A 27033-nucleotide genomic window follows, 5' to 3' on the forward strand; every position below is an offset into this window, starting at 1 on the left:
CACAGGGCTGGGCGGGCCAGTTTGTACACAGTGCCCTTGCAGTGGGCGGGGTGGAGCGGAGCTGACCCCTCCATGCTATGCCCCAATGCCCCTGGCTGGCCCCTTGCTCTGGGGACCGACCTCCCCACACCATGATGCTTTGCCCCCATGGGGGCCCACAAATATGTTTGGCGCCAGGCCCAGAAAAGTTTAATCTGGCCCTGATAATTAAAGGCCTGTAATTATGCTAGCCATCTCATTTATTAACTGGCAGAACATTGGGTTCTTCCAATCCTCTGGAACTACTCTAATTTTCCATGACTTTTAAAAATTCACATCAGCTGTCTGGACAGGTCTTTGGCCAACTCCTTTAACACTCTTGGGTGCGAGTTCTCCAATGTGGCTGATTTTCACATGTGTAGCTTTAGTAACACTGTAGGCTCAAGAACATGCTGTCCAGTAAAAGCAAATGTTATGAACATACAAAGAAAAAAAATCAGAGCCGATCAGTCCTTCAGAAACCATCTCCCTGAACATTATTCTCGAGGGGAGCGAAAGCTTGTTCTCCCCTGGTTTCTACACTTAACAGGAGCTGCCAAATTGAATTAGAACATTGGTTCATCTAGTCTGGTTTTCCCCCTCTGGCAGTGACCAATGCCTTTCTGATGATAGGACTAAACCCCAAACTGCAGTTGAAGTTTTTGAACTAACATAAAAAGGCTGCACACATCACAAATCCAAAGAGATGAATGGAGGACTCCCATGGGGACATGCATGGACCACAACTGAGAAGGAAGCATTCCTGGTGATTCAGTCTGAAACAGCCCTCTGATGCCGTACAAGGTCAGTATTAGAATTTAGTATCTCTCTCTTAACACCCAGCTGTGTCCTGCCTGGTCACACCAGCACATTCTCTGCTGGCTGAGCTCCCCATAACTTTGTCGTCAGCACCCTGGGCTCAGTTCATTCTCCAGAATCCTCTCCTCTGGGCTCACATCCCTCTAAACCCCTAAGCCTCACCAGTGCCCCTCTCCTTTTATAGAGCAGCACTCACTTGCATCGTCACAACCCATCGTCTCTCAGAAGAACAGACCAAAGGCTCAGTTCGAGAGAAGAGAAATACTGCATTCACTCAGCTACCATGGGCTGTAATCCAAGCCTGTCCTCACACTGCAGCTACACTGGGAGCTGCAATATTCCGCAGAGAACTTTGACAGATGACACCAGGGTTCTGGTGACAATTTCAATCACCCCTGACGTTCCCGAGCCCCTCCGACTCCAGGCACTGTTTCGGACAGGGTGTCCTGGGGCTCTGTGCAGCGGGTGGTGAGGTCCAAGTCCCACAAGAAACCTGATCTAACTAGTAAGAGAAAGAAAACTGGCATGCCTTGGGATATTGGCTCTCCTGGGGCACCAGGAGCGTGTGCCAGGCAACAGGGTCTCTAGAGAAGCAGCAAAATAGTACTTAGAATTCCTGGAAGTTACTTCCCTCTTTTCCTCATGTGACAGCTGAGAACAGCTATCCTGGGACTCAGTATGCTCACCAGCTCATTGCCAAAACACACCAAAGCAAAATCAGAGCTATCACAAGAATGGACACGGCAAGGTGGGTGTGCTGGTTCACCTATGAAAAGCCAGAGGTGCCTAAAGCTTCAGGGATTTTTCAATACAGCGACCTACAGCTGGGCCGGTAAGGAAAACCCTTACTAGCCCACTACACTTGGCAGCATTCCCGGGGCAAGGCAGGTAGGTTTGGAGCAGCTGTAGGAGGGGAGAACAAACAGGCTCACTGTCACACACCAGAGACACAGTCACAGGGGACAGAAAGGTGTGGTCACCGTGTGAAAAACAGACTGCAACAAACGTTCTGGGATTTCAGAGCAACGGTGACCCGGACTCCACACAGAGAGACAAATCCTGAGGGACTAACTCAGCCAAACGTCCAGGGGGCCTCTACCTGAATCCAGGCTGAGTCAGATGGCCCCCAGATTTGGCCCAGTGTAACAGACTAATGATGACAAACCTGACCTGGATTTTACTGGAGTGGGCGCTCTCTGAACCTGCACTGCCTCTGCACTCCGGGCCTAACCTGAAGACGTGTTTGGCGTGTGCCCGTGTTCCGTGAGGCAGCCGGGAACTCACGACCCCGTGGTTGCACGATACCACCACGGAGCCCAGCAGAGGAGCTCCGGAGCCAGCCCTCTAATACATGACCTTCACCGGGGCTATTCCCATCCATCTTCAGCCGGGATGCAGCCTCGCCCGGCGTGTTGGATGGCTGGAGAGGCAGGTGTTCTCAGTCTGGGTTTGCTCTTGCCTGGGTCTGGCTGAGGGGGCGTTGGAAGTTACAGTACCTTAGGCCGTGTTGTCTGGGATTCAGTATTGCATTAAGTGGTGATGCACTGTGGGGAGGCGGGCATTATTATTGCATTACGGAGGCTGCTGCTCCTCCGTACGGGCTATGTTTTATGGGTGAAGCGGGCCCACACCTGCTGGAGCTGGGACCTGGAAATGCGGAGGACAGAAGGCATGAGTCTGTGGTTTCCTGCCGTGAGGGGCATGTGCCTGCGGTGGGGCATGCGCACGGGGCTGCTCTCCGCTGACCGGCTGCGCTGTATGAAAGTGCCACCGAGCTGAGGGTAGTGTTCTGTCTCCAGGGCTGAGGAGGAGAAAACGGAGGACGCCAGTCTTCTGAGGGGGCTGTACCTCGGGAGGGAGTGCTGAGAATGCCTGTCCTCCTCCAACTGAAAAAGACCAAGAAGAGTGGAGGGAAAGGTGTCAGGCAAAGACTTGACTCGCTCCTGGTTTGTGCTGCGCATGCTGCAGACATCTTCGCTGGCGGGTGGCAAGTGCTTCCGCTCTTGGCTGACCTCACTGACTGCTCTGCCTTTGTAACCTGGGCCAGGCTGCCTGGAGACCCTACGGGGCAACTTCCGCCTGCACTCAGGTTGCATCAGGGGAGCGGGGCCGTCCTGCCTTCCCCAGTGACGTGGCAGCGTGACGGAGAGAGGGGGTGTAGGACTCCTGCACCCCAGCCCCCTGCCCCCGCTGGCAGGCATTGGATCCTCAAGCCACCTCCATCACCTGCTTCTCTGCACCTTTCATCTTGGCACTGCAGCTGGGGCATTCAGACACCTTACGTACAGGTAACAGCCAGCAGCTGGGCACTGGCGGAAACTCTCTGCTAGGACAGAGGAAACCCTCACAGCCGATACCATCCCATTCCCTGACTAGCCAGGTCTGGTGGCAGGCTCCTTTCTGGGGCTTGACGGCTCGCCCTGGGATTCGCCAGTGAACCCTCCTGCGAGTGGACTGATCAGTCCTTTCTCTTGCCTGTGCCACTGAAATCACGGTGCGCCGCCTCTGCCCTTCACCCCAACAGGCGCAGGCTTGGGGCACCGACCCTGGGCACGTGGAGAATCAGGGGCTGCCTGAAAGGCAGTCAGTGCGGAGTGACCACTGCAGCCATTTCTCAAAGGACGTTAAAGGGCCTGTCCAGAGTGGAGCCCAGGGAGGAGGGAGCTGTAAGCCCCTTCTCTGACCCTGGCCAGGCCAGGAGCCTGGGGGCTCTAAGATACGCTCGGGTTTGCCATCACTCCACCCTGCCCCAGTCCACCCCCAACAGGCCTCTTCCTGCCCCCATGCCCCCACTCACCCATGACAATATATTGCTTTATATGGGCGGGACCTCAGCACACCACTGACTGCTATGGAAACCGACACACCCCTTCAGGAGCAGCGCCCAGCCTTCCCTAGGTGCTGAGGGAAATGGAGGCTTTCCAGCCACGTTCTCTGGTTCTTTAGCTTCAGGGGACTTGGGAATGCTAACCTGCTCCTCCCCTTTCCACAGCTGTCTGCCTGAGCCCCGAGGAGCATGCTTGTCTCTCAAGTCCACTCACAGAGCCGTCAGGTCTCCAGCGGGCAGGAGGCACCTTTCCCCCAAAGCAGCATCCTTCCCAGTAAAGGCTCTATCCTCTCCTCCTTCATGCCCCTCCTGGACAGACACGTCTCGGAGAAGAACTCGGCGCTCCCCTGGAGAGCTGACAGTACAATCCGAGCAAAGGGGTGTGGGAGGGTACCGTGACTTGGTGGGGAAGTTCAGCTGCATCTTGTCCCACACCAAGCCTGTCCTCCTGGCGCAAACAAGCACACGTAGACAGCGGCTGAGCCCCCTCACCTGATCACATGGCCTTCCAGTATCCCCTCCCACATCCCTTTGGTAGGTACATGGTCAGTTCTTGAGGACGGGACCTTATCTCTATGCCAAGACCGACAAATCCCAGCCAGCACACGCACTTGTCTCACCCAGGCACCAACCTCCCATTTGGGTACTTGCTGTAAAAGTTCAGATGACTGTGCGTGTCCTTCATTTGGTTCAGCTGACCCTAGTGCTGCGACTCCTGCTTTCTGCACTTGGCAGACTCGGAGTCCCTTCCCTGTCAGCGATGGAGTGTGTTTAGGCTTATAAGTGCTTCTCAGGGCACCATTAGATCATCCAGTCTGAGCTCCTGCATAACACAGGCCAAGGACCCTCACCCAGGGACTCCTTCCTCCAGCCCATAAAAGGTGTCTGAGGTACCCTTCTATACCCATCAAGCATGGTGAGGTATGGCTGCCTTTTGGGGTGGGCTGGGACTGTCTGGGGAGTACAGCAGTGTCTCCTTTAATTGGATGCCTGAACTCTACTGCCAAAGCACTGAGGAACCAAGGACTCAATATGTTTATGGAATTTATGCCGGTGTTAATGGATGGGAAGGCGCTCCTACCTCGTCTCATTGATATCTGTCAGCCACTCATTGCCTGTCACTTGGTACTATGACTTGTCATATAATTCTGTTCTGGGCGGACCTGTGTGCAGTATACCGCTCACGGAGGGGTAGGGAGGAGGCAGAATCCAGTAGCTGGGTAACTACTACTGAACTGTCAGTCTGGATTGCCATGAGCCGGAGCTCTAGTTAATACATGTAAATGAGCTATACTTTATATAAATTCCTGTCTTTCTTCCCTGACCCTCTGACTGCAAAGGCCATTTGGTTCCACGTATAGAGCCCAGAATCCAAAGAGCTTCTTCTCACGGGGGGGGTGTGTGGGGGGGGGGGGTGGGGTGGGAGGGAAGGAAAGCTCAGTGGTTTGAGCATTGGCCTGCTAAACCCAGGCTTGTGGGTTCAATCCTTGAGGGGGCCATTTAGGGATCTGGGGCAACTATGGGGGATTGGTCCTGCTTTGAGCAGGGGGTTGGACTAGATGACCTCCTGAGGTCCCTTCCAACCCTGATATTCTATGATACTCTACAGGCATGATCTCTTGGAAGAAATATTCTCTCTCTCTCTCTCTCTCTCTCTGTGTAGGCTGGCACACACCCAGACACAGCTTTCAGTCTCTCCACTCCATGACTTCAGTCCAGCTTGATGGCACTTACACAGGTTGGGGCAGCGTGGGTACATCCCGCTTCCCATCTACTGAACAGGATCCACGCAGCCTGCCTGCTGCACAGCATGGCCCGTCTCTCACCAGTGGGGAATGGTTTCCTAGGCCCCCATGGTGTGCCCCTGGGCAGTGGGGCGGGGCAGGCCTGGGTGAAGGCACCAGCCCCTCCGTCAGAGCCAGTAGCAGCAGGGGAATGTGGGGGACCTGGGCTGACTGGGGACCCAGAGGAAGATATTAGGGACCAGAGGGGCAGGTGGTGGGGGACAGAGCACCCAGGGTCTTTTGGAGTGGGGAAGGGGGGCAGGGGCAGGAGAGTCTGAGGCAGCCTCCTCCATTTTGCCCCTGCATCCTATACTCCCTTCTTCTGCTCTGTTCCCTTAGTACTGCTCAGCCCCCTTCCAACCTGTCCTCTTCTGTCCCTGCCCCCTGCAGCCCGTCATCCTCGGCCAGGCCCTGACCCCTGCCCAGACCCCCACCCCACCTGCCCCTGTCACCCTTAGCCTCTCTCCCCCCTCTGTCCCAGGAGGACAGCTCCCTCCTCCATACAGCCGGGCTGCCGGCAGTGGGAACTTTGTCAGTCTCCCTGCTCACAGTTCTGGTGCCTGGAGCCACAGAGGCCCCCTGACACGGGGCCAAGCAATGCAGGGAAAGTCCTTCTCAGCCCCTGCACCTCTCCATGCATGGTGGACAGAGTCGCTTTGGGCTGCAGCCCCCGGCAGGCAGCGCCACACCAGGTACCCCACAAGTCAATCAGGCCAGGCCATGCAGAAAGCAGAAGCAGGGAAAGCTCGCACCTGGGTCTCTCACCCACGCTACCCGCAGTACCTGTCGAGAGCTCTGTCGGCGGGAAAGGGCTGGGGAGCTTTGGAGCATTAGCAGTAAAGGTGGTTTGCTCTGGCTAGATTCGGCGTTCATAGCTGTGCACGGCCAGATGTGGTGGATCACAGATATGGTACCAGCACCACCCAGCCTTTCCAGGGAAGCCACACTGCGGTTCCAGACTGGGCAGCACTAGGGCTCAGAGTCAGGCCTGGGTGTTTTTCTTTGGTGACTCAACTTTAGTCTCTCAGGAATGTTGTTCCAGAGCGGGGTCCGAGATTCCAATGAACCAACCCAGGCAGCTAAAAACAAAAAACCCACCAGCCAGCGTGTGTTCACAGCCTGCACTACAAGGTGCTCACACCTACACTCGACAGGGCAGAACCAGTTGCAGACATGTCTGCGCGGCAACTCAGACAGAAAGTCAACGCCCCCACACGCCTGCTTCATACACCCCACTTCCCAGGCACCTGCTGCATGACACAAGAGTTATAGAGAGGATGCAAAGTAGTGAGAGCATGAGGTAGGGTCAGGGGACTTTTAGGAACCACGAGGGCAAGGGGACTGTGGGGGGGGTGGGGGGGGGGCAAAGAGGCACTGCCCCTGCTCTGCCGGTACAACACACACCACGTTCAGCTCTCAACCACACCCAGAAGAACAAACGCTCCAGAAAACAAACTTGAAAAAGAAAAACAACATAAGAACGGACATACTGGGTCAGACCAATGTCCATCTAGCCCAGTGTCCTGTCTTCTGACAGTGGCCAATGCCAGCTGCCCTAGAGGGAATGAACAGAACAGGGAATCCTCAAGTGATCCACCCTTGTCACCCATTCCCAGCTTCTGGCAAACAGAGGCTAGGGACACCATCCCTGCCCATCCCGGCTAATAGCCATTGATGGACTATCCTCCATGAACTTATCTAGTTCTTTTTTGAACCGTTATAGTCCTGGCCTTCACAACATCCTCTGGCAAGGAGTTCCACAGGTTGACTGTGTGTTGTGTGAAGAAATACTTCCTTTTGTTTGTTTTAAACTTGCTATTAGTTTCATTTGGTGATGCCTAGTTCTTATGTTATGAGAAGGAGTAAATAACACTTCCTTATTTACTTCTCCACACCAGTCATGATTTTATAGACCTTTATCCTATCCCCCCCTTAGTTGTCTCTCTTCCAAGCTGAAGAGTCCCAGTCTTATTAATCTCTCCTCACATAGAAGCCATTCCATACCCATAATCATTTTTGTTGCCCTTTTCTGAACCTTTTCCAATTCCAATAGAGCTTTTTTGAGATGGGATGACCACGCAGTGCACGCAGTGTTCAAGTTGTGGGCATCATTATTTATGCACCAGCCCTGTTCCACCAGCATCCATAGGCAGAGGCCGCAGAGAGAGCCCCTGAGCTAACCCCAGTTTGTAATCCCCTCAACATACTCCATACTCCAACACCCATATACCTACACATAGAGCTGGGTGGTAGCGGTGGGTATCATACAGGAACTCTGCTAGGGAATTAGCTGATAACTTCCTGCCAGTGGCAGATAAAGATAAACATGTCCATGCCAGTTCTTTCCAGACTACCAGCTGTCTTCACTGCCACTGTGCGTGAGGTGTGTTGCCATGCTCGCAGACCCTAGCAAAGCACCAGACAGTTCTGTCCTCCCCCCTCTGGTTAACATGCGGATGGGGTTGTCAAGAAGGTGAATGTGAGGTCTTCTGTATGCTGGTGGCACACAGTCCTAGCTGATGCCTGATCCTGCTGGTGGAATAACTCGGTGCCCAAAGGAGCCCAAGCTAACCAGGACAGTTTTAATGCCTATAGGAGGGGAGAAGTAAGCGGAACAGGACAAAGTTATCTCAGCACCCCCAACGGATGGATTGCGCCTGCCCTTCAGTACTTTCAGTGTCACGAGCTTCTCAGCTGTGTCTAATAAGGGAGCAGCGTGCCTTTTCTGGAAGCGTGGCCCTTTATCCACCTCTTAGTCCCAGCAAGCTCTGATTGCTGCTGTTGCAGCTAATGCAGAACGTGGTGTCCAGGTTCTGCAGCCGGGACTCCAGGGCAGACCACAATTTGTCTGGATACCAGATGATTTCTTGGTGACGTTTAAGGTGCTGGTTGTGATCAATAAAGCCCTAAATGACTGAGGTCCTGGCTACCTGAGAGACACCCCCTTCCCTACGTGATGCCACGGTGGTTATGGTCATCACAGTTTGGGAGCGAACAGCCCCCAGTGATCTCTCAGCAATGATCTCTCAGTGGAAAGATCTCAGTAGGCAGGGTTATCTGCAGGAGGGTTTCTTAGCTGTGGTTTGGCAGAGCCCGGATTTGGGGAGCTTTAGGGCAAACTGTTAGTCGTCCGTTCTCCCAGGCTGTCTCTGGGGATTGGTGTCAGGGAGCAGATGGGAGCTTACTCTGGTGAGGAGGAGACCTGTAGAGAGCAACTGTGAAGCACTGTCAGAGAGCTGGGGCTGGCTGTGAGCACTGGGGTTCCCCGTGCACTTGGGCTGGGGCCCCCCTGCTTTCCAAGCTGTGACTCCGGTGGGTTTAAAGCATGTAAGTGCCAGGAGACTCACACATCCGTGTCTAGAAATGGGAATTCACTCCCAGACCCCAACTCCCAGCCGCAACCCACCTCGTTAGTACCTTTGCTACCCACCAAGGAAGCCCAGGGAAACACCTCTGTGCCACGGCTCCTTTGTGCCAGCCCAAGCAGTGTGCCAAAGTCCATGAGTCCCCTCCCTCTCAGGGAACAGCCCTGCTGCGGGAGGTCCATTGTGGGAGTAGACAGCGGGCTCTGCACCTTCCTTAGGAGCAGGAAGCCCTTTGGGTGGGCACCCCCAGAGGCAGGGGGTGGGGGCAGTCAGCACATTCCTGTGCCCTGGCTGCTCTGAGCTGCTGTGATCACCCAAAGGCACAAGTTTGGGCAGCCCTCAGGGCTGTATAGAAACTCCATGTAGCCTGCAGTGTGGGCTGGGCTGAGCTGGGCCCAGCAGCCCTGGGGCTAGGAGGCACAAGGCCCCTTTCCCCCTACGCCAGCCACACATCGACTCCTCAGCACTGTTCACCAGGCATGATGTTAAAAAGTTGCTTTTTCTACATTGTTTAGCCCTGGCTTACAGTTCTCAATGATGCACCAGGCATGACGTCCCCTGCCCGACAGCCACAGGCAAACAAACGGCTGCAGGACTAGCAAAGAAACAGGACGGTTGCAGCAGAGGCTCTGCAGGAAAAGTCTTTATCAGACCTACTGAGGCAGACAAGCAAAGAGTGGCCCATGTCAGAGGCAGTGGACACTTATTTTGAATGGGGGCCAGAGGGACAGGAGGTGCCGCAGTGGCCCCTGCAGCCCTGGTGGGGCCTGTCTTGCCTCTGCCCCATGGCCACGGTTTACAGGGAAGACTATCTGGCTAGCTCAGCTCGGTGCAAGTGACTAGAAAGAAGGTGAGTCTTCTTGGGGTCTGGGCAGAGACAGCAGGCGGAGGGGCTGGCTGACTAGGTATGTTGAATGTGTTGATGAACATCTGAAAATAACTCACCAAGGAAAATCCACCCAAATGCACGTCAGAGGAAAGCCGGGGAATGCGCAGAGTCCTTCTCACAAGAGAAGCCCCTACCCAAGTCTCTTCCTGCTCGCTTGGCATTACCCACCATTTCCTTCGTTCCTCTCTTTTCTCCGTGTGGTCGTTACAGGGTCTTGCGACACATTTCACAAGAGTTGGGTGGCACCCCACGGTCCTGACAAAGCTCCAAATAGGGTAATTATATTCTCCCATCCTCACTTCCCCCTGCAGTTCTAGCTGCCCCTGGTATCCCTTCACTTCCTGTCCTAAACCGATGCATGTTGTTTCCAGGCATGTTGAACAGCTTTCCTGTTTCACTGCCCTGGCTGCGACTGCATTTCAGCAGTGTCGTGATTCATGGGTGTGTGCAGTCTGTCTATATAGATATGCATGGACATGTGGGGAGCCAGCCGGGGCTCCGGTATTTAGGATGCCTAGCACACACTGGGAATGCCTGGGAGCTGTCACAACTACTGCAGTGGCAGGGGTGGGACGGAGAGACCTGTACCATGTTCCCCTGCACCTGACCTCACTGGACTTGGTCCATGGCCCCAGCAGCCCATGCCCCATTCTGAGAGCACCACAAGGGGCAGGAAGTCCTCCAATCCCAGGGGCAGAGGGAAGAGAGAGCTGAGCGGGGCTCCCTCCAGCCATCCCTCTGGAGCCAGCACATGGCCCCAACAGTCCATACCTCACTCTGGTGCTATCATGTGGGGCAAGAGTCTCTCACTGCTGCACTGGGATCCTCTTGGCTACGCCCCAGACACACCACAGGGCACCAGAGGCCCATCCTCCTCCTGGAAAAGCAGCCGTCTCATGCCGCTAGCCCTGTAGCTCCACGGACAGCGGCCTGTGCTGGGGCCTCAAGGACTGGGGCTCAAACCCTGCCCTGTTTCAGTTGCATACAATGGGGTTTATTTTTACCATTTACAGATAACCCAGGACATTCCAGAAAAAGGGGGTGTCAAAAGAATGATAGCCAGGCTGCAGAGCCGAGCAGTTGAAACTCATGACATGCCAGATATAGAGCTGCCTGTGCAGTCTCAGTTCTGGCCCCTTGTGTGCACGCGCTAGGAGACGGCCTTTAATTACATAAGCACCCACTATTTTCCCCCAGGACCATGCCTCACTCAGTGCACAGCACAGGCACACAAAGGGGCAGAATTAAGGTTGCACAAACCACCATAAACCTGGCACTTCCCACCTGTCAAATGCTTGACTGCGGCCACCTCTAGGGGGAAGGTTGGCTGCTGTTAACAGTGCACACAACACTGCATAGTGCTTTCATGGCTCTGCTGGCTCTTGGTTCTCCTCTCACCTCTTCGACTGCACTTCCAGCATCCCTTAGTAGGTCCTGTCTCTGCTCCCTGTCGGCTTTGTCCTTGGTCCCCTGATCTTCTAGCTGCACATCTTACTCCGGAGTGGCTTCATCTGCTTGCATGGATTCAGCCATGGTACCATATCGGTGCTGAGGATTCAATCACCCATGTGTTTGCCTCTGCCCAGCCCTGTGCCTGTCTCTCTGACAACACCTGAGTAGCTCACGGCCAGGCTACACTCAACACGGCCAAAACAGGGCTCTTTATCCTCCACAACCTACTCCCCACTTCTGCCCCTCTCCTCGGCCATATCACCACCACTCTCCTCGCCATCTCGCAGGGCCAGGAGCTTCAGAGCATTTTCAGCTCCTCCCTCACACCCTAGCTATTATTAGCTTTGCTGTTTCTCCCTCCAGGACCCTTCCCTTCCATCCCAGCAGCTCAGACATGTCCCTGCCCTGGACATATCCCACTGTGATTACTGCAGCTTCCTCCCCCATCCCAATTCCCTCATCACTCTCCTCTTTGAATCCCTCCTATGACTCCCCCTTGCCTTGAGCATCAAGCTCAGCGGCTCATCCTCTCCCCCTAGGCAATGCACAGCTCTGCCTGCATCAACTGTCACCTCCTACCTTGTACTCTTTGGGGTGTCAATGATTTTATCCCCCTTCTTCCTTCTCCTACCCATGGCTTTGTGCCTCCTTTCATCATGCTCCTTGTGCACGGACCAAACTCCCAGTTCTACTGCACCAGGCCTCTTGCTCATTCAAATCTGTCCTAAAGAATCAATTCTTCCATGAAACCCAGAGACACAGGTCATGAAAAATCCCTCTCCAACTCAGTGACGTGTATCTGGGAAAGATGAAGATGAAGAAGAAGAATAGCTAACAGCACCATGGGCTATGCAGAATGTCTTCTCCTCTCTGTGTCAGTTCCTCAGACAGAGACTGTTTTTATCCGCTTCATGTACAGCTCCTGGCACGCTGGCAAGAATGAGGAACATGCTACAAGAAATGCCAAAGTGTGCAGAGGGGACCGGTAGCCAAAATCCTGGAGCGCACATGAATTTGTGTTTCTATCCTGGGCGGCAACTGGAAGGCTGTAGTCACTTAACCTGCTGCTTTGAGACATTTTTACTTTTGGAGTCTGTTATCTGGGTTTGGATAAAGGCTCCTTCCTGCTTCAGTAACAGAAAGCCAGGCTCACGAACACACAAAGTAGCACTTGTGTGCACGCACACACACTCACACACACTAGCAGCAACCGCATTCTGATAAATTCAGTCATCCATAAGGGCAGTCTAATCCTCTTGGTGAGGAGGAGTGAGAGACTGCCAGCACCTGGGAGATGCTGGGACAGGACGGTAGCGCGATAGATGAATGGATAACTCCAGGAAGGTACCGCTGTAAGGAGACAGGATTGCAGCTAATCTCACATGTAAGTACCAAATAGAACTGGAGGCCAGGCTCACAGAGGTCCAAGGGAGTTCAGCGGGACCAGGAGTGGGTCCTGTATCTACACACCACCACCTGTGGCTATTGCCAGCTGGTACTGCAGTGAGCTGCACCTCCTCAGACACCCTGCATGGCTCAGCACGATTCACTCGCATGCACGATGTCTGGTCAGAGCTTTAACAGATTCACAGGATTCCTGGAGTTCTCCTCTGAGTTAGCTCATGGTACGCAGGCCATACTGGGTTGACGGAGCCCCTCCACTCACCAAGTGCTGCCGGGACTGTTAGAACAGTCAGCTGCCAGGCTGGCACAAGCCAAGTCCCACCAGATGTTTATGAGTGAGGGCTGGATAAAAGCATGTGGGGGTCAGGGCCCTTAGCTCTACTCTGGCTCTCCACAGCTCCTTTCCTCCACCAGCGGGCTGGCTCGGAGAGCTTTCCTCCCAGCTGCCTTTCTCCTCCCCACCCATTCACGTCTCACACAGGAGTCCACAGATGGCTGCGTGACTGCCCAGTGCACACTCCTCCCCTCAGAGCTGTGCTGTGCACTGAGAGGCAGTTGTACGATCTAAGCATGGCTGTAAGTTAGAGGGGAAACCAACCATTCAACCAAACCTGGCACTGGCCGGCAGCGCTGAGCAGCCACACACCTGGATCCAAGCCCGGGCACTCAAGGAGCAGCTAGGAAGGGGCAATTTGGTGCACAAGGAACATGGGAGAAGCCTGCATCTGACAGCCTGCTGGAGACTGGGGCCACTTGGCACATTAGAAGCAAGTCACCCACAAGCCCATTGTCTCCAGGTCTCCTGCTACTGCTGTATCTGTCCCCAGCGACCCCTCGCCCATAACTGTAGGCCCAGCTCCCGGGAGCGGATGCACAGCAGACAGGATGTTGCCAGGGTTCTGTGTATTGGCTGCATGTCTCTAAGCCCTTGTGGGGCCTTACAGCTGACACAGGTTCTACGGGAACAGAACCCAGAGGGGCGCCTGGCCTTGTCACCCTGACGCGGTTTGTCCAGTGATTGTTTCCAGTGGTTCCAGCCTGCCCACAGTGGCTACAGCCCCACACCGCGGCACACATTTCTGCAGAGGTGTTGGGAGGAGATGGGCCACCTGGGACTGCTCACTGGCCTGAGGGAGGGTCCCATGGGGCAAGGCGTGGCCTTACTATGTCCTGTGCATGTCTTTGGGACCATCCCTGGGTCAGTTTGTTGCTTGGGGAGCCTCACGGCCATGCAAATGCCAGCCCCTGGCAGAAGCGCACATCCATCCCTAACATTGTACTCTCCCTGGCATGAGGATAGTCGTTTCCTGAATGTCTTCTGGAGACAGAGCACTTATCGAGCACTCCTGCAAACAACCCACCCCTAACAACAATGGGTCTGAGCGTCCACTTTGCGGTGTGTATGTGGATGCGTGTGTTTGTTCAGATGATGATTACCGGGGGGAGGAGAGTTCCTGACTGACACGTACACACTTCCGTGTTCTTAACCAAGTTTCATTTTCAAAGAGCTGCTTTGTGACCTGCACCAGCCAGGGCCTGCCCCAAGATGGCACTGGGTCAGATCCGAGACCCTCTGAGCACCACCGCTGCTGTCCTCTGGCCTGCCTAGATCCAGGGCGGAGGACTGAGAGATGACCCTGCCTGCTCTCTCTGACGCACCCAGGTGCCATGACGAGCGCCTTGCCCTCCGCCCACCCTTGCCCTGACACTGCTCAAACAGACCTAGAGCAGGTGGAGATGGTCACAAGACATGCCAAGCACTGGTGTGATCTGACCAGTACGGGGAGCACCTCTGACATGTCAGCCTGAACAGGGCGGGTTTACAAAGGCACCAGTGCTGGGATCAGCAAAATTCCCGAGTGTAGCAGGGGCTTGCCCAGATGGCGCCTTTCCTAAGCTAGACCAAGAGGGTACAGAGCAGAGAAGGAGATCAGTGCAGTGGGTGAGCTGCGGTTCATTTGCATGTCTTACCTGTCTCTGAGGACCGATTGGTTCGGATTCCCGTCTGCGCTGTCGGAGAACTGGTGCTGAGTGTAACGGTGACTGGGCCGGGCTTCCTGGCTGCTGTTCAGGTTTGCTGTCAGATACCGTTTGACAGTGTCCTTCATGCCTGTGTGAACTGTCCTCCTCAGTCACAGGCTGCATCCCCCATGTTCTCCCATCGTGGATCTTTGGCCGGACTGCAGCTTCCGCTCCCAATCGCCTCCTCTCCTCGCCCTCGTCAATCGGCCTAAGCTCCTCGGGCTCTTCGTCTGTAGTTCCAGAAGTGCTCGGCTCAGCACCTGGATGAAAGTCCTTCAGCTCCGTCTCTTTATCAATGATAACCCACTCCTTGCTATCAAAGTCCTCCTCCTCCGCCAGCGGCACGGAGCGGAAAGCATTGCTGAGGGCCTCATGCTCCACAGAAGCAGACACATCCATCCTGCCGCTCGCCTGACGGTCTACTTGGCCAGTGTCGATGGACAGCATCTGTGCTGGTTGGGAGGAACACACCAGCCGCGAAGGGGAACAAGGTAAATCTACACGAGATCTGAAAACAAGACAAAGAACCCTTAGAAACCAAGATCTGAGCCAAGATTTAGGATCACAAGAACATTAGGAGCCAACACAAAACCCACATGGTCTCTCAGAAAACCCATGTGATCCCTTCCCAATCCTCTGCCATACACCCAAGTAATATATCACCCAGCTTAACCGAAAATATGTAACTAGAACCTTCAATGATAAAAAGAAATCCCCTCCGAACTGCTTCAGGCTTAGGGCCAACTTCATGTCTTTTCCTTTTAAATGACTACAAGGAGAATATGGGAGTTTCACACCACTGGGAAACACCCCTTCAGGCCGCTCTCCTTCTGGTCAGCCTGTTTACAGTAGCACTGTAGTTTCCCTGGCACCAGGCTTCCCGTAACCTGATGACAGTCCTCTAACCCAGGCTACAAAAGTGCCTTGAAGACAGAGGGAATACTGGATGCTCATTTCATATCAGGGTTTTTTTACAGCCTTCCCAGAGGAGCAGTGGGGAAAAAAAAAACCTAACTGGCTTCAAGACTGAGCTTTATAAGTTTATGGAGGGGATGACCTGATGGGACTGTCTACAATGGCATGTGGCCCATCTGCAACTGCCAGTAGCAAAAATCTCCACCAACTGAAGACAGGACACTGGATAGGCAGGGCTCAGAGTTACTACAGAGAATTCTTTTCCAGATATCTGCCTGGCAGGTCTTGCCCACATGCTCAGGGTCTAACTGATTGCCATATTTGGGGTCAGGAAGGAATTTTCCCCTGGGTCAGATTAGCAGAAATCCTGGCAGGTTTTTTTTTTGCCTTTCTCTGCACTATGGGGCACGGGTCACTTGCAGGTTTAAACTAGTGTAAATGGAGAATTCTCTGAACCTTGAAGTCTTTAAACCATGATTTGAGGACTTCAGTAACTCAGCCAGAGGTTATGGTCTATTACAGCAGTGGGTGGGCAAGGTTCTGTGGCCTGCAATGTGCAGGAGGTCAGACTAGATGATCACAATGGTCCCTTCTGATCTTAAAGTCTATGAGGGTTTGACTTCAGGTGCACATGTGCCCATGCACCTTTGATCAGAGATTTTCAGGAGCAGTGCTCATTTGGCCCTCATATTCACCCTACGCATCCTCATGCCCTACACCGAGGCTATATAGGGCTGCATGGGTGAATTGCCCTCAGTTCTTTCTCCACCGCAAAGTCCCTCAGAGGAAACTCTAAAGCAAAGGGAAAGGAGGGTGGGGAGTGGAGCACCCACAGGGGCACACATCTCAAAGAACTCCAGGTACTGTGCAGGGTAAGTAAATGGAGGTTACTTATCTGTAACTGGAGGTTCTTCAAGATGTGTGCTCCCTATCCATCTTTCACATGCGAGTCCGCATGCGCACCACGAGCCTGAGTCTGGAGATTTTTAGTAGCAGTGTCCGTTGGTCCCTATGTCGAGTTCACACATGGGAGATTTGCGAGCAATGGTCAAACATAAGGTGGGTGCGAGGGCGCAGACGTGACAGCTGACTGTAATACTGCCATCCCCACAGCTGTGTCTGTAGTAGAAGACTGGACCAAAGCATGATGAGCAAGGGGCTCCAGGTAGCTGCCCAACATACCTCCAGCAGAGGTACCTCTCTCAGACATGCAGCAGAGGTTGCTTGTGCTCTGAAGGAATGGGACCTCTCTCCCTCCAGGAGAGGGATGCGAGCTAGTTGGTAGCAAAGGATAATGCAGCCAGAGATCCATTTAGAAAGTCTCTGTGCAAATAGAGCTTGACCCCTTGATTTCTCTGCTATTGACAAACAAAGTGTAGGCGTCTTTCTAAGTGCTTTTGTTCTTTGTAGATAAAAGGCCAGCACTCTTCAGACATCTAGAGAATGAATTGGCCTTTCCTTATCAGACTCATGCAGTTTTGGGGAAAAAAAATTGGTAAGTGGGTTCTTTCTCTCATGTGCAACTCTGAAATTACGTTAGGGATGAATTCCAGGTGGGGGTGAAGAGATGTCTTTCCTTTATGAAAGGTATGTATGGTACGTCTGCCATGAGTGCTCCTAGTTCACTGATTCTTCTGGCTGATGTGATGGCAACTAGGAAGGCAACTTTCACTGAGAGGTGGAACATAAGAGCATGTGGCTAAAGGTTCAATGGGAGGTCTGGTGAGAGATGAATGAATGAGGTTGAGGTCCCATTGAGGGGTTGGCTTCACCAAAGGTGGGAAGGATCTAAGAAGTCCCTTCAGGATGTAGGTGTGAGGAAAGGAGTCCACACTCAAACTTTCTACGGGCTTTGTCCGCCAGACAAGAGAGGCTAGAACTCTTGACAGAATTATTACTTAGGCAACGATGCTGACTTTTTCTGGTGAGTAGACGGACTGAAGCCAGGTTTGCCAACAATAGGATGGAGCCTGGCAAATGACATCATGTGTGTGCATGAGACCTTGTGGCCAAGGAAGGAGAGGCAAGCTTTGACTAGTTCACGGTCTGAGGGTGACCTGGTTTATAGGGTCTCCTTGGCATGGAATCTTTTGTTAGATACATAGGCTCTTGCTGCAGTCAAGTCCAAGGTCACTCCTATGAAATTTATGGACCTAGTGTGGGGGGTTAAAGTGGACTTTTTGTGGCTGACACAATTCCCGGGGAGGTAGTAGATTAAGGAGTAATCGGGTTGCCAATTGGACTTCCTTGTATGATCTGCCTGTCAGAAGCCAGTCATCGAGGTATGGGAAGACAGTCAACGCACTGCCACCACTGAAAAGACCCTTGTAAAGAACCTGGGTGCCATAGCTAGCCCGAATGGAAGGACTCTGAATTGGTAATGGTCATGACCAATGAAGAACCTGAGGAATCTTCTGTGGCCTGGGTGAATGTGCATTTGAGCACCTTCCACACTGAGAGTCACAAACCATGTGCCCTCTTCCAGAGAGGGAAATATTGATGCCAATGTGACTATGCAGAATTTTAATTTTTGGATGAATATATTTAGTCTGTGTACGTCGAGAATCTGTCTCCATCCCCCATTCTTTTTGGGAACTAGAAGTAAAGGGGGTAGAATGCTTTCCCTTGATGTTGAGGTGGAATTCTTTCTATGGCTCCCTGGTGGAGAAGGGAGTCCACTTCTCGATGCAACATTTCCGCAGGAGGCTGATCCCTGAAAAAGGCCCAGGAAGGGACTTTGTGGGTGAAAGTGGACAGAAACTTGGTCAGTTAGTGAATCATTTCCAGCACTTATTTGTCTACTATTAAAGCTCTCCAGCTGAGGGCAAATTGGGTAAGGCAGCCTCCAAAAAACTAAGTGGAAGGATGATGTGGCATCAGTAAAGGGATACAGGCCCTGAGGTTCCCATCATAAGTAATTCTTTGGCTGTGGGTTAGAGTGAGGTGTGGCAGTGGATGTCACGGGAGCTGAGTACTTGGGAGCGTTGGTGGTAAAATGATTGAGGAGGTGGTCTTACGCTATTCCCCAGTTGTGATGCTTCCTCGTAGGGGCAGGGGTACAGATACCCAGAGAACGAAGCATTGTCCTTGAGAGAATGGAGAGATTTATCCATCTTCGTTGAATGTGTTAGCTGTATCAAAGGCAGATTTTGAATGGTACTCTGCATCTCTCTAGGGAAACCTGAGGATTGCAACAAGGAATCTCTCCTCATGACAATGGCCATACATATCCCTCTGGTTAGTCTCTAAGGTGCCACTAGTACTCCTTTTCTTTTTGCAAATACAGACTAACACGGCTGCTACTCTGAAACCTCTGGATGCAGCATCTGCAGTATCTACTGCAGCCTGCAGAGTGGTTTTGGACAATCATTTGCCTTCATCAACTGAGCTCTATCTTCCTGAGGGATCTTGTCCTTAAAACCCAACAACTCTGCATAATTAGTGAAGTCATATGTAGGTAGGGGCCTGATACTTTGAAATTCTAAACTGGAAAGAGACAGGAGACCTTTCTCCCTAGGAGGCCAAGTTGTCTGGCACCTTGTACCAGGGTGTAGTTTTGAGGCCTTGCAGCCTGGATCTTTTGGTGGCTGCCTGTAGCATCAGAGAGACAGGCAGCGGATGAAAGAATAGAAACTCAGCCCCCTTAGATGAAACCAAGTAGTGCTTACCAGCCCTCGTCAGGGTGGGAGCACAAGAAGCAGGAGTGGTGTCACACTGTTGTAGCTGGATCCATGATGGTCACATTGATCAGGAGAGCCACGTGACTGGGACCCGAGGGTTGCAGGATGTCCAGCAATCTATATTGAGGGTCCTGAACCTATTCATGCTGTATCTGGAGCTAAAATGTCACCCTTTTGTAGGAGCTCTTGATATTGCCTGTAGTCATCAGGCAGACGTGTGAAGATGGGGTAACCAACTCATCTGGGGAAGAGGACAAAACTGCTGCCAGACCTTTGGATCTGGTTCAACTTTGTCTTCTGTATATGCTGATGGAGCCAGTTAGTGTTGGCCAGGAGATTGCAAGTGAGGCTCATGTATTGATTCCAGGCCTAGAATAGGGATCCCAAGAGCCCCAGTAATGCTAGTGTGAAGGATCAGCCAGCTGAGGAGGACCTCAGGGCACAGGGTACCACCTGTCTCTTGGAAAGTCATATCTGGTCAGAGGACAGAACCCTGACCTCGTAGGGCTTCTATCTCGGCCTGTTCCTGTGTGGTAGGGTAGGGCCTCTTCTGGAGCCTCCAACGCATTGGGTGAAAGAGCTGGATCCTGAACCACCAGCGGAACTGATGGTACTGATGGTTGTGTGCCCAGGCTCGTGGGTGGGAGAGGAGAGAGGCTCTGGATGCTCTGTATAGCTTCCTCCTCTGGAGTAATGATGTCTCTGAATAAAGACATACCCGAAAGGATGGGGGAGTGGGGATAAGGGAGAGCAAAAATGTCCTCTGGAGAGATGTAGGTCTCACACTGCCCTGGTATGCGGAGTGGCTCAGTTGGTGGGACTCTTGGACCTGGTGCTTCCCTGGTCACTGTAGAAGATGGATCCCTCTGGGGCAGTGACGATATCATCATCTGATCTGGATGCCGAAGGGAACAGCGGTGGATGTCTGTCTTTAGGTGTGCACGTCTGAACCAGCACCAGGACTGATGGAGCTGTTCTCCTTCACGCCACTTTCTCTTGCTGAGGTGGTTTATGTGGGCCTAAATCTTTAGTACCTGTGAATGAGGACACTCTCAACTGAGAGTGCCAGACAGCCCAAATTCCCTTTTATGGGACAGGTTCAGGGCTTTAGTCCTTTACACACAAGCCAGAGGGGATGAGAGACAATGGCTGCTCCAGGAGCAGCATAGGCTGAGCCAAGAAGAGCAGGCTCTAGCAGGAGGTGGTCCCAAAGGGGACGCTCCATCCCAGACACACTGCACAGGCTGAGACACACTAACCTCACTGACCCCGCACCAGCAGAGTGCAGCTGGTCCGCAAGGGATTAAAAAGCAGAGTCATTAGAACCACTTGCTCTAGGCTGGCAGGATGTGACGGGGGCAGCAGGGAAGCCTAGAGGAAGGAAAATGTGGATAGCCAGATGAGCTCATCCTCCTCAGAATCCCCCTTGCAAGCCTAGTTCACGGCACTGAGCCTGGCCAGGGCACCTTCAGAAGAGTAGGCACCGGTCATGACAGCTTCATGGAGGCGGTTTCATAGCCCCAGCTAGGAATATGAACACCGCAGCGCCCTTTCTGACCAAGGAGGAGGTATTGGAAAGATTGGCTGCACGGGGCACGGTGAGGAGCCGGCTTCAGTCTTTCCGTGCAGCTACATGAGCTGTCTCCCCAATCCATGTGGACCTCCGATGAGCATGGCAAGTCCCTGCCACTTGGGGGTGAACCTGATTGGGCCCAGCATTTGGGGTTTGGCCACACCACTGACCATGAAGTCACAATCTGGGCCCAGAGCACCAGTGGAGAAGAGGAAGAGCAGAGGGAGGAGGAAGGGCATGCCACCACCAAGGCCTGCAGCCTAGCTCCCTCCATGAAGCAGAGCTGCTGAGAGAAGGCAACTGGGCTGCAATGCAATCCCAGGTTTGCACAGGGGATGCCAGGACACTGAGTCTCAGGGGCTCCTGGAGCTTTGTGGGCCTGGTTAGCACAGCAGTCAGATCCCCGCCCCAGGGCCCTGTCCAGGCTGCAGCCTCCACTATTGCAGACCAGGGAGTTGTGAATTTGCCAGTGTTGGAGCCTGCTGGCTCTGCCCTGTGTCTGACACCTCCCTGCATCATCAGTGGGTTCAGATTTCTATCCAAGCCACACCAGAATGGCCCCAGTGCTGAGCTTTGTGGAACGCTCATTTCCTACTCCTCTCTACCCTAAACTGCTCCCCTTCCTCATTGTGGCCTGTACGGTTCATTTCCTGTGAGCCCCGACGGATCTCAGACAAGGTTTTCCTGTGGCCTTTGCCACTTGAAGTCAGGGCTTGCTCTCCAGATTGCCGGTGCGCTGTGCGTACACACAAGCACGCTTCTCTGTGCTCCCACAGCCAGGAGGTGAACTGGTGAAACGAGCACGTTCAGGGACAGCAAGGTAAACCCAGTCTAGGTGCGTCCCATTTAACTCTCAGAGTGGTGGGGCATATTTGTGTGGATAGTGGTCCACTCCCACCTGCTGCCATCCACATGCTGTGAACACTCTCCAGTTGCTGGACTCACCTTTGCCTCCTTCAAACAAACCTCCTTCCCTTCCAGCTGTGACTCCCTGCCCACACCAGCAACTGACCCCGATCCCCACTTCCTGTTCCTAAACTCCCAGCAACCCCTCTGCACACCTGTCCTGCCATCCCAGAGCTTCTAACCTCTCCCCCCGAAGCCATCTTCCTACTGTGACTCTCAAGAATGGCATGGCCCTAGATTGCCAGCCTTCGGACCCGCTGAGTTTCCAGCTGGGAGAGCAGCAGCGTGCTGAGAGTAAAAGAGCTGACATCACCCAGGGCATGTTTCTCAATGACAGCAAGATACCAGCTAGCAAACCAGCCAGGCGTCCTCCGCACAAACATCTCCAGGCTTCACAAGAAAGACTTGGCGGTTTTATAGAGGGGCGAAGAAGAGAAGGAGCCTACGACGGCAGCCCCGGCAGAGCCTGTCATACCAATAACCGTACCAAAAGCGAGAGACAAACTGAGGCTGATGAAAAATACTTTACAATGTGTAACAAATCCAGCCACACCCCTTGCAGGGCAGGAGGCCACTGGGCTCGCTTGCCCTTCATTTCCCAGGGCAAAGCAGAAAGGGATGCTGTGGTGTGTGAGCAAACCTTCTCTCGTGGAGATCTGCTTTGCCATCGGCAGTGGAAAGGCGCTCCGACTCAGGGCTGTTCACACGACGGTATCTCGGAGAGCGCACTTGAGTGGTAGGGGAGTCTGGAGGCGCCCGTATAGGGGAGCTAGGGCAGACACCACTTCTTTGTTCCTCTTCCACCATGCACTGGGTCTGTATGGGGGAAAACACAGAGAACGTCAAGGAGCTGATGGCAGACACGGAGGAGAACCCAGCACGGCCCACCAGCTGGGACGCTCGCTCTGGGTTTGAATCTCTCCTGTCTCTTCCTTCCAGAACAATACAGTCCCAGCTGTCCTCTCATGGCCTGTGCTAGCGGTGCTCAGAGGAACGTAGGGGCTTGTCCACACATGGAAGCTATTCCACATGAAGGAAGGGTGTGAGTCTAAAGCAGAACAGCTGTACTGGAATAACACCGTGTGTGGACCCTCTTACTTCAGAAGAAGAGGGTCTTTTCTGGCTGAGCTTCATGTACCTCCTCAACCTAATCTATTTGTGTGTTTGGGGTGAACTTGCTTTTAAAAAAAACCTCTTGCAGCAGCTAAGGGAGTGGAGGTGGGCAAGGGAGAATCCTCTCTGTCACACAGCCTGCTCTGGACCCTGGTGTGGCTGCCCAGAGCCTGTTCCTGTGCCAGGGCTGCTTTCCTGGCAGGGGCTGGGTGTTATGTAGTCCCTGGTCTTCTGGCCATGCTCAGGGGCCCAGGCCTGACCTGGGCCCTGTTGTGCTGGCAGCAGGAGATGGTCCCTGCCCCACAGAATTTACCATCGACACAAGACATGAGTGTAACAAGCAGGCGGGAACTGGGGAGGGAGGACAAGAGTTACTACTGTAACTGTGCAGCAGATAATGCCCCGCCTAGAGTGGATGCAGCTACCCTGGGTAATGACATTTTATACATGGTATCGCTATTTCTGTAGAGGCATGGGAACAAGCCAGATCAGGATAAGGCACCTTTTTAGCAGCATAACTGCATCCACAGTTGAGGTGGGACTGGTATACCCCATCAGTGACAAATCAGCCCTCTAAGAGACATAGTGGTACAAACTCTGTGTGCAGAGCCAGGCCTGACCCTGGGCATATGCCATGGGATAGAAATCATTTAGACGGTGTGTGAAACGAATAGCCAAATAACGAACCCGCCATCCCTGCTGAGCATCTGCCCAGGATCAGCTGGCAATTTCCTGCAGCGATCACAGGAGAAGTAGGTCTGGAGGAGAGGGCAGTGATTTCGTGGGCTAGCCCATGAGGCAGCTCTCTCCACAAGGGGCGGCAAGGTAGAACGTGTGAAGGTGTTTGTGAGAGAAGCAGAAACCCTGGCATCCTTGGCTGGTGCAGGGAAGTGGACACAAGAGCAGATAATTAGAGAGGGGCAGAGTAGTGAAGGGCTGTAGGCCAATGAGCCTGATGCAGCAGAGAAAGGGAGGCCAATGGGAGGCTTTGGCCAGCCGGGAAGCAGATCTCAGCCCAGGGTTTTGCACAGACTGGAAGGGAGCAGGTAGGCCAGAGGCAGGTGGTTGCAGTAGTGAAGCGGGGAGCTGCAGCGGGCCTGGCTGGGAGAGAGAGAAAGGGTTGGATCTGAGAGATGTGGAGAACAGTGGCACGGTCTGGCTGCTGCCTGAACTGGGCGGGGACAAGAGTGGGGAGTCCGAGCAGCCCCAGGGCTGCAGGACAGGGTGCCCAGGAGCACGGTGGTAGGGTCAGCAGTGATGCAGGCCAGCGACGGAGAAAGGAGAGCTTTCAGCGGTCAGTCTGGTGCTGAAGCAGCACAGGAGGCTGGGACTGAGGCTGGAAGCAGGTACACAGAGCGGGGAGCTTCCTTATATGGAGCAGCAGCAGCTCCTCCGGCCCAGGGGCTGACCGGGACTCATCTGCCAAGCGGGATTCGCTGCAGCTCTGATTCCCTGTTCTCTTCATTCCCTCTGGGGCACCTGGCCTTGGCCACTGTCGGAAGACAGGAGACTGGGCTCGATGGGCTACCGGACTTTGGCCTGACCCAGTGTGGCCGCTCTTAAGTTCTCGGACAGAAAAAAAGGAGAGGCCGGAGTTTCCCGGGGCAGGATGCTAAGCCCCCAGCCCGGCTTGGTGCCAAGCAACCACAACTTTTGTTGAAGTCCCTGGGAGCGCCAGATGCTCAGCACCTGCAGGAGGCCCTCAGCTGCTTCTCCTGGAAACTGGCAAGAAGCAACAGCCCTCTCAGACAGAGGGAGGGTCACCCTGGTCAGACTTTGGCTCCTGAAGAGACCTCTCTTATCTGTGGGTGACCTTATGGCATAGCTCACCAGTGCCCTGGCATTCAGCACTGTCAAGATGGACCAATACTGTGCAGAAAGGAGGTCTGAATGCCCTCTCTGACATGAAGGCTCCTGGTGTAACTCACATCTATCTCTGAAGGAACCCAGACTGGCATGACGGGGAAGCCGAGTTTCCCAGGCCCAGTACCTTGTATGTACCATCCAGGGGGAATGCAGAGAATGGCGAGTAAAAGAAACCATTGGGAAGGAATGCCTACAGCTGCCAACTGGAGCAGACCAGAGAGGGAAATGAGACTGGCAGCACTTGCTCCAACACTAACAATATGACATAACTCCTGCATGAGCCAAAATGAGCACCCGCAAGGAAAACCACAAGTGGATTTTCTGTGCCAGGGTCTCTAAGGGGTATCTCAGGCCTGAAGGAAAAACTGCAGTATATTTGGTGGCTCTTAAGAACAGAAAAAGCTGAGGTGACTTTTAGAACCAGGAGTTACTGATTTTTGTGGAATATGGTTTCCACAATATGGAAGTAAGAAGGTAAGACAGGATGGAAACAAAGCTTCCCCATTCTAGTGTATGATCCTGTCTCTGCTACACACCAGTCTCTAAAGGAAACATGCCAGCTCACAATACTTGCATCCAAGAGTTTAAAATGAGTTGGCTGTGACACTCTCCAGACTAGTGATGTTAATTTTTAATAAATCCTGGAATACTAAGTAGCTCCAGAGGCCTGGAAGAATGCTAATGCCATGCCAATATATAAAAGGCATGCACGGAATGACCCGGGTAGCGACAGGGTGGTTAGCCTGCCACAGATTCCAGTCAGAGCCATGAAAAGGTTGATATAAGTCTCAATCCACAAAGACCTAAAGGATGGGAATATAGTCCATGTCAATCAACAGGCCTTCATGGAAAATAGGACTTGTCAAATGAACTTGATATCATTCTTTGACAAGATCACAAGTCCAGTTGATAAAGATAACCATTTTGATGTTATACACTTGGACTTAGTACCACATGACGCTCCGATTAAAAAATTAGCACTAAAAATCAGTGTGGCACATGTGAAATGGGTTTCAAACTGGCTGACAGGTCTCAAACCTAACTCTTAATGTGGAATCATCATCCAATGAGAGTGTTTCTAGTGGGGTCCTGCAGTTCTTGGTCCTTGATCCAAAAATATTTGGCATTTTTATTAATGATCTGGAAGAAAATATAAAAACCTTGGTAATGAACAGATGACGAAAGATTGGTGGGTTGGTAAATCATGATGGGAACAGGTCACTGACACAAAGTGATCTGGACCACTTGATGAGATGGGGTGGGATCTGAGTTACTACAGAGAATTCTTTCCTGGGTATCTGGCTGGTGAATCTTGCCCATATGCTCAAGGTTTAGCTGATCGCCATATTTGGTATTGGGAAGGAATTTTCCTCCAGGGCAGATGGGAAAAGACCATGGAGGTTTTTCACCTTCCTCTGTGCATGGGGCACGGATCACTTGCTGGAGGATTCTCTGCTCCTTGAAGTCTTTAAACCATGATTTGAGGACTTCAATAGCTCAGACATAGGTGAGAGGTTTATCGCAGGAGTGGGTGGGTGAGATTCTGTGACCTGCATGGTGCAGGAGGTTGGACTAGATGATCATAATGGTCCCTTCTGACCTTAATATCTATGAATCTATGAGATGGCAGCTATCAAGTAATAAGTGTTTTTAAACAACCAAATTTGAGCTCATTCATCTAGAAGCAGTGAATGCAGGTCACATGTACTGGATAGGGGCTCTGTCTGGGGAAGCAGTGATTAAAGGTCTTTGGGATCCTGGGGAAAACCAAGTGGACATGACTTCCCAGTGCAATGCTGTGGCATAAGGCTAACATGAAGAAATATTGGGTGCAAGTAGGGAGGCGATATTACCTCTGTATAAGTAGTCACTGGTGAGACCATTGCCAGAAACGGTGCCCATTTCCGGTTTCTACATATCAAAAGGGATGCTGAAAAATTCGAAGTGCAATTCAGAGAGAAGCTACAAGGAAGATTTGAGGTGTGGAAAACCTGCCTAGCAGTGAGAAACTTATGGAGCCCAAGCCTTGTACCTTATCCAAGAGAAGATAAAGAGGTGATTTGATCTTGGTTTATAAGTACCTACATATGAAGAAGATGTCTCATACTAAAGCAGCTTCCCAAGGGATGGGGCAAGTTTTCCAAAGCGTAGAGTCCTTATATTGAGCTGGGATGGCTCAAAGACACACATTAGCTCAACCACAAGTTTTTGAGCTGGACAGCATCACTCCTGTAGCAAGGAGAAAGAATTCCCTCAGCGCAGCAGACACTGGGTGAGGTTCTCTGGCCTGTGTTATACAGGAGGTCAGACTAGATGGTCACAATGGTCCCTTCTGGTTTTAAATCTACGGCCTGAGTTGGGCACGCACACCTCACTGCCAGACAAGAGGAAGGTTCCTTA

At 52.8% G+C, this 27033-nt stretch overlaps 1 protein-coding gene across 3 annotated transcripts in view; it reads right to left on the bottom strand.

Moving 5' to 3' along the window:
• TTBK1 (tau tubulin kinase 1) overlaps nt 1-27033 on the bottom strand; it is a 156725-nt gene that overhangs the window by 22539 nt on the left and 107153 nt on the right. For all 3 annotated transcript variants that reach the window (XM_073339826.1, XM_073339827.1, XM_073339828.1), the window contains 2 exons: nt 22295-22470; nt 14530-15088 (listed from right to left, as the gene is read on the bottom strand). In XM_073339826.1, the coding sequence (XP_073195927.1) occupies nt 14530-15088; nt 22295-22470 (735 nt within the window). The remainder of the gene's footprint in view (nt 1-14529; nt 15089-22294; nt 22471-27033) is intronic.

Source organism: Lepidochelys kempii, chromosome 3 (genome assembly GCF_965140265.1).
Source record: "Lepidochelys kempii isolate rLepKem1 chromosome 3, rLepKem1.hap2, whole genome shotgun sequence".
Classification (NCBI taxonomy): Eukaryota; Metazoa; Chordata; order Testudines; family Cheloniidae; genus Lepidochelys; species Lepidochelys kempii.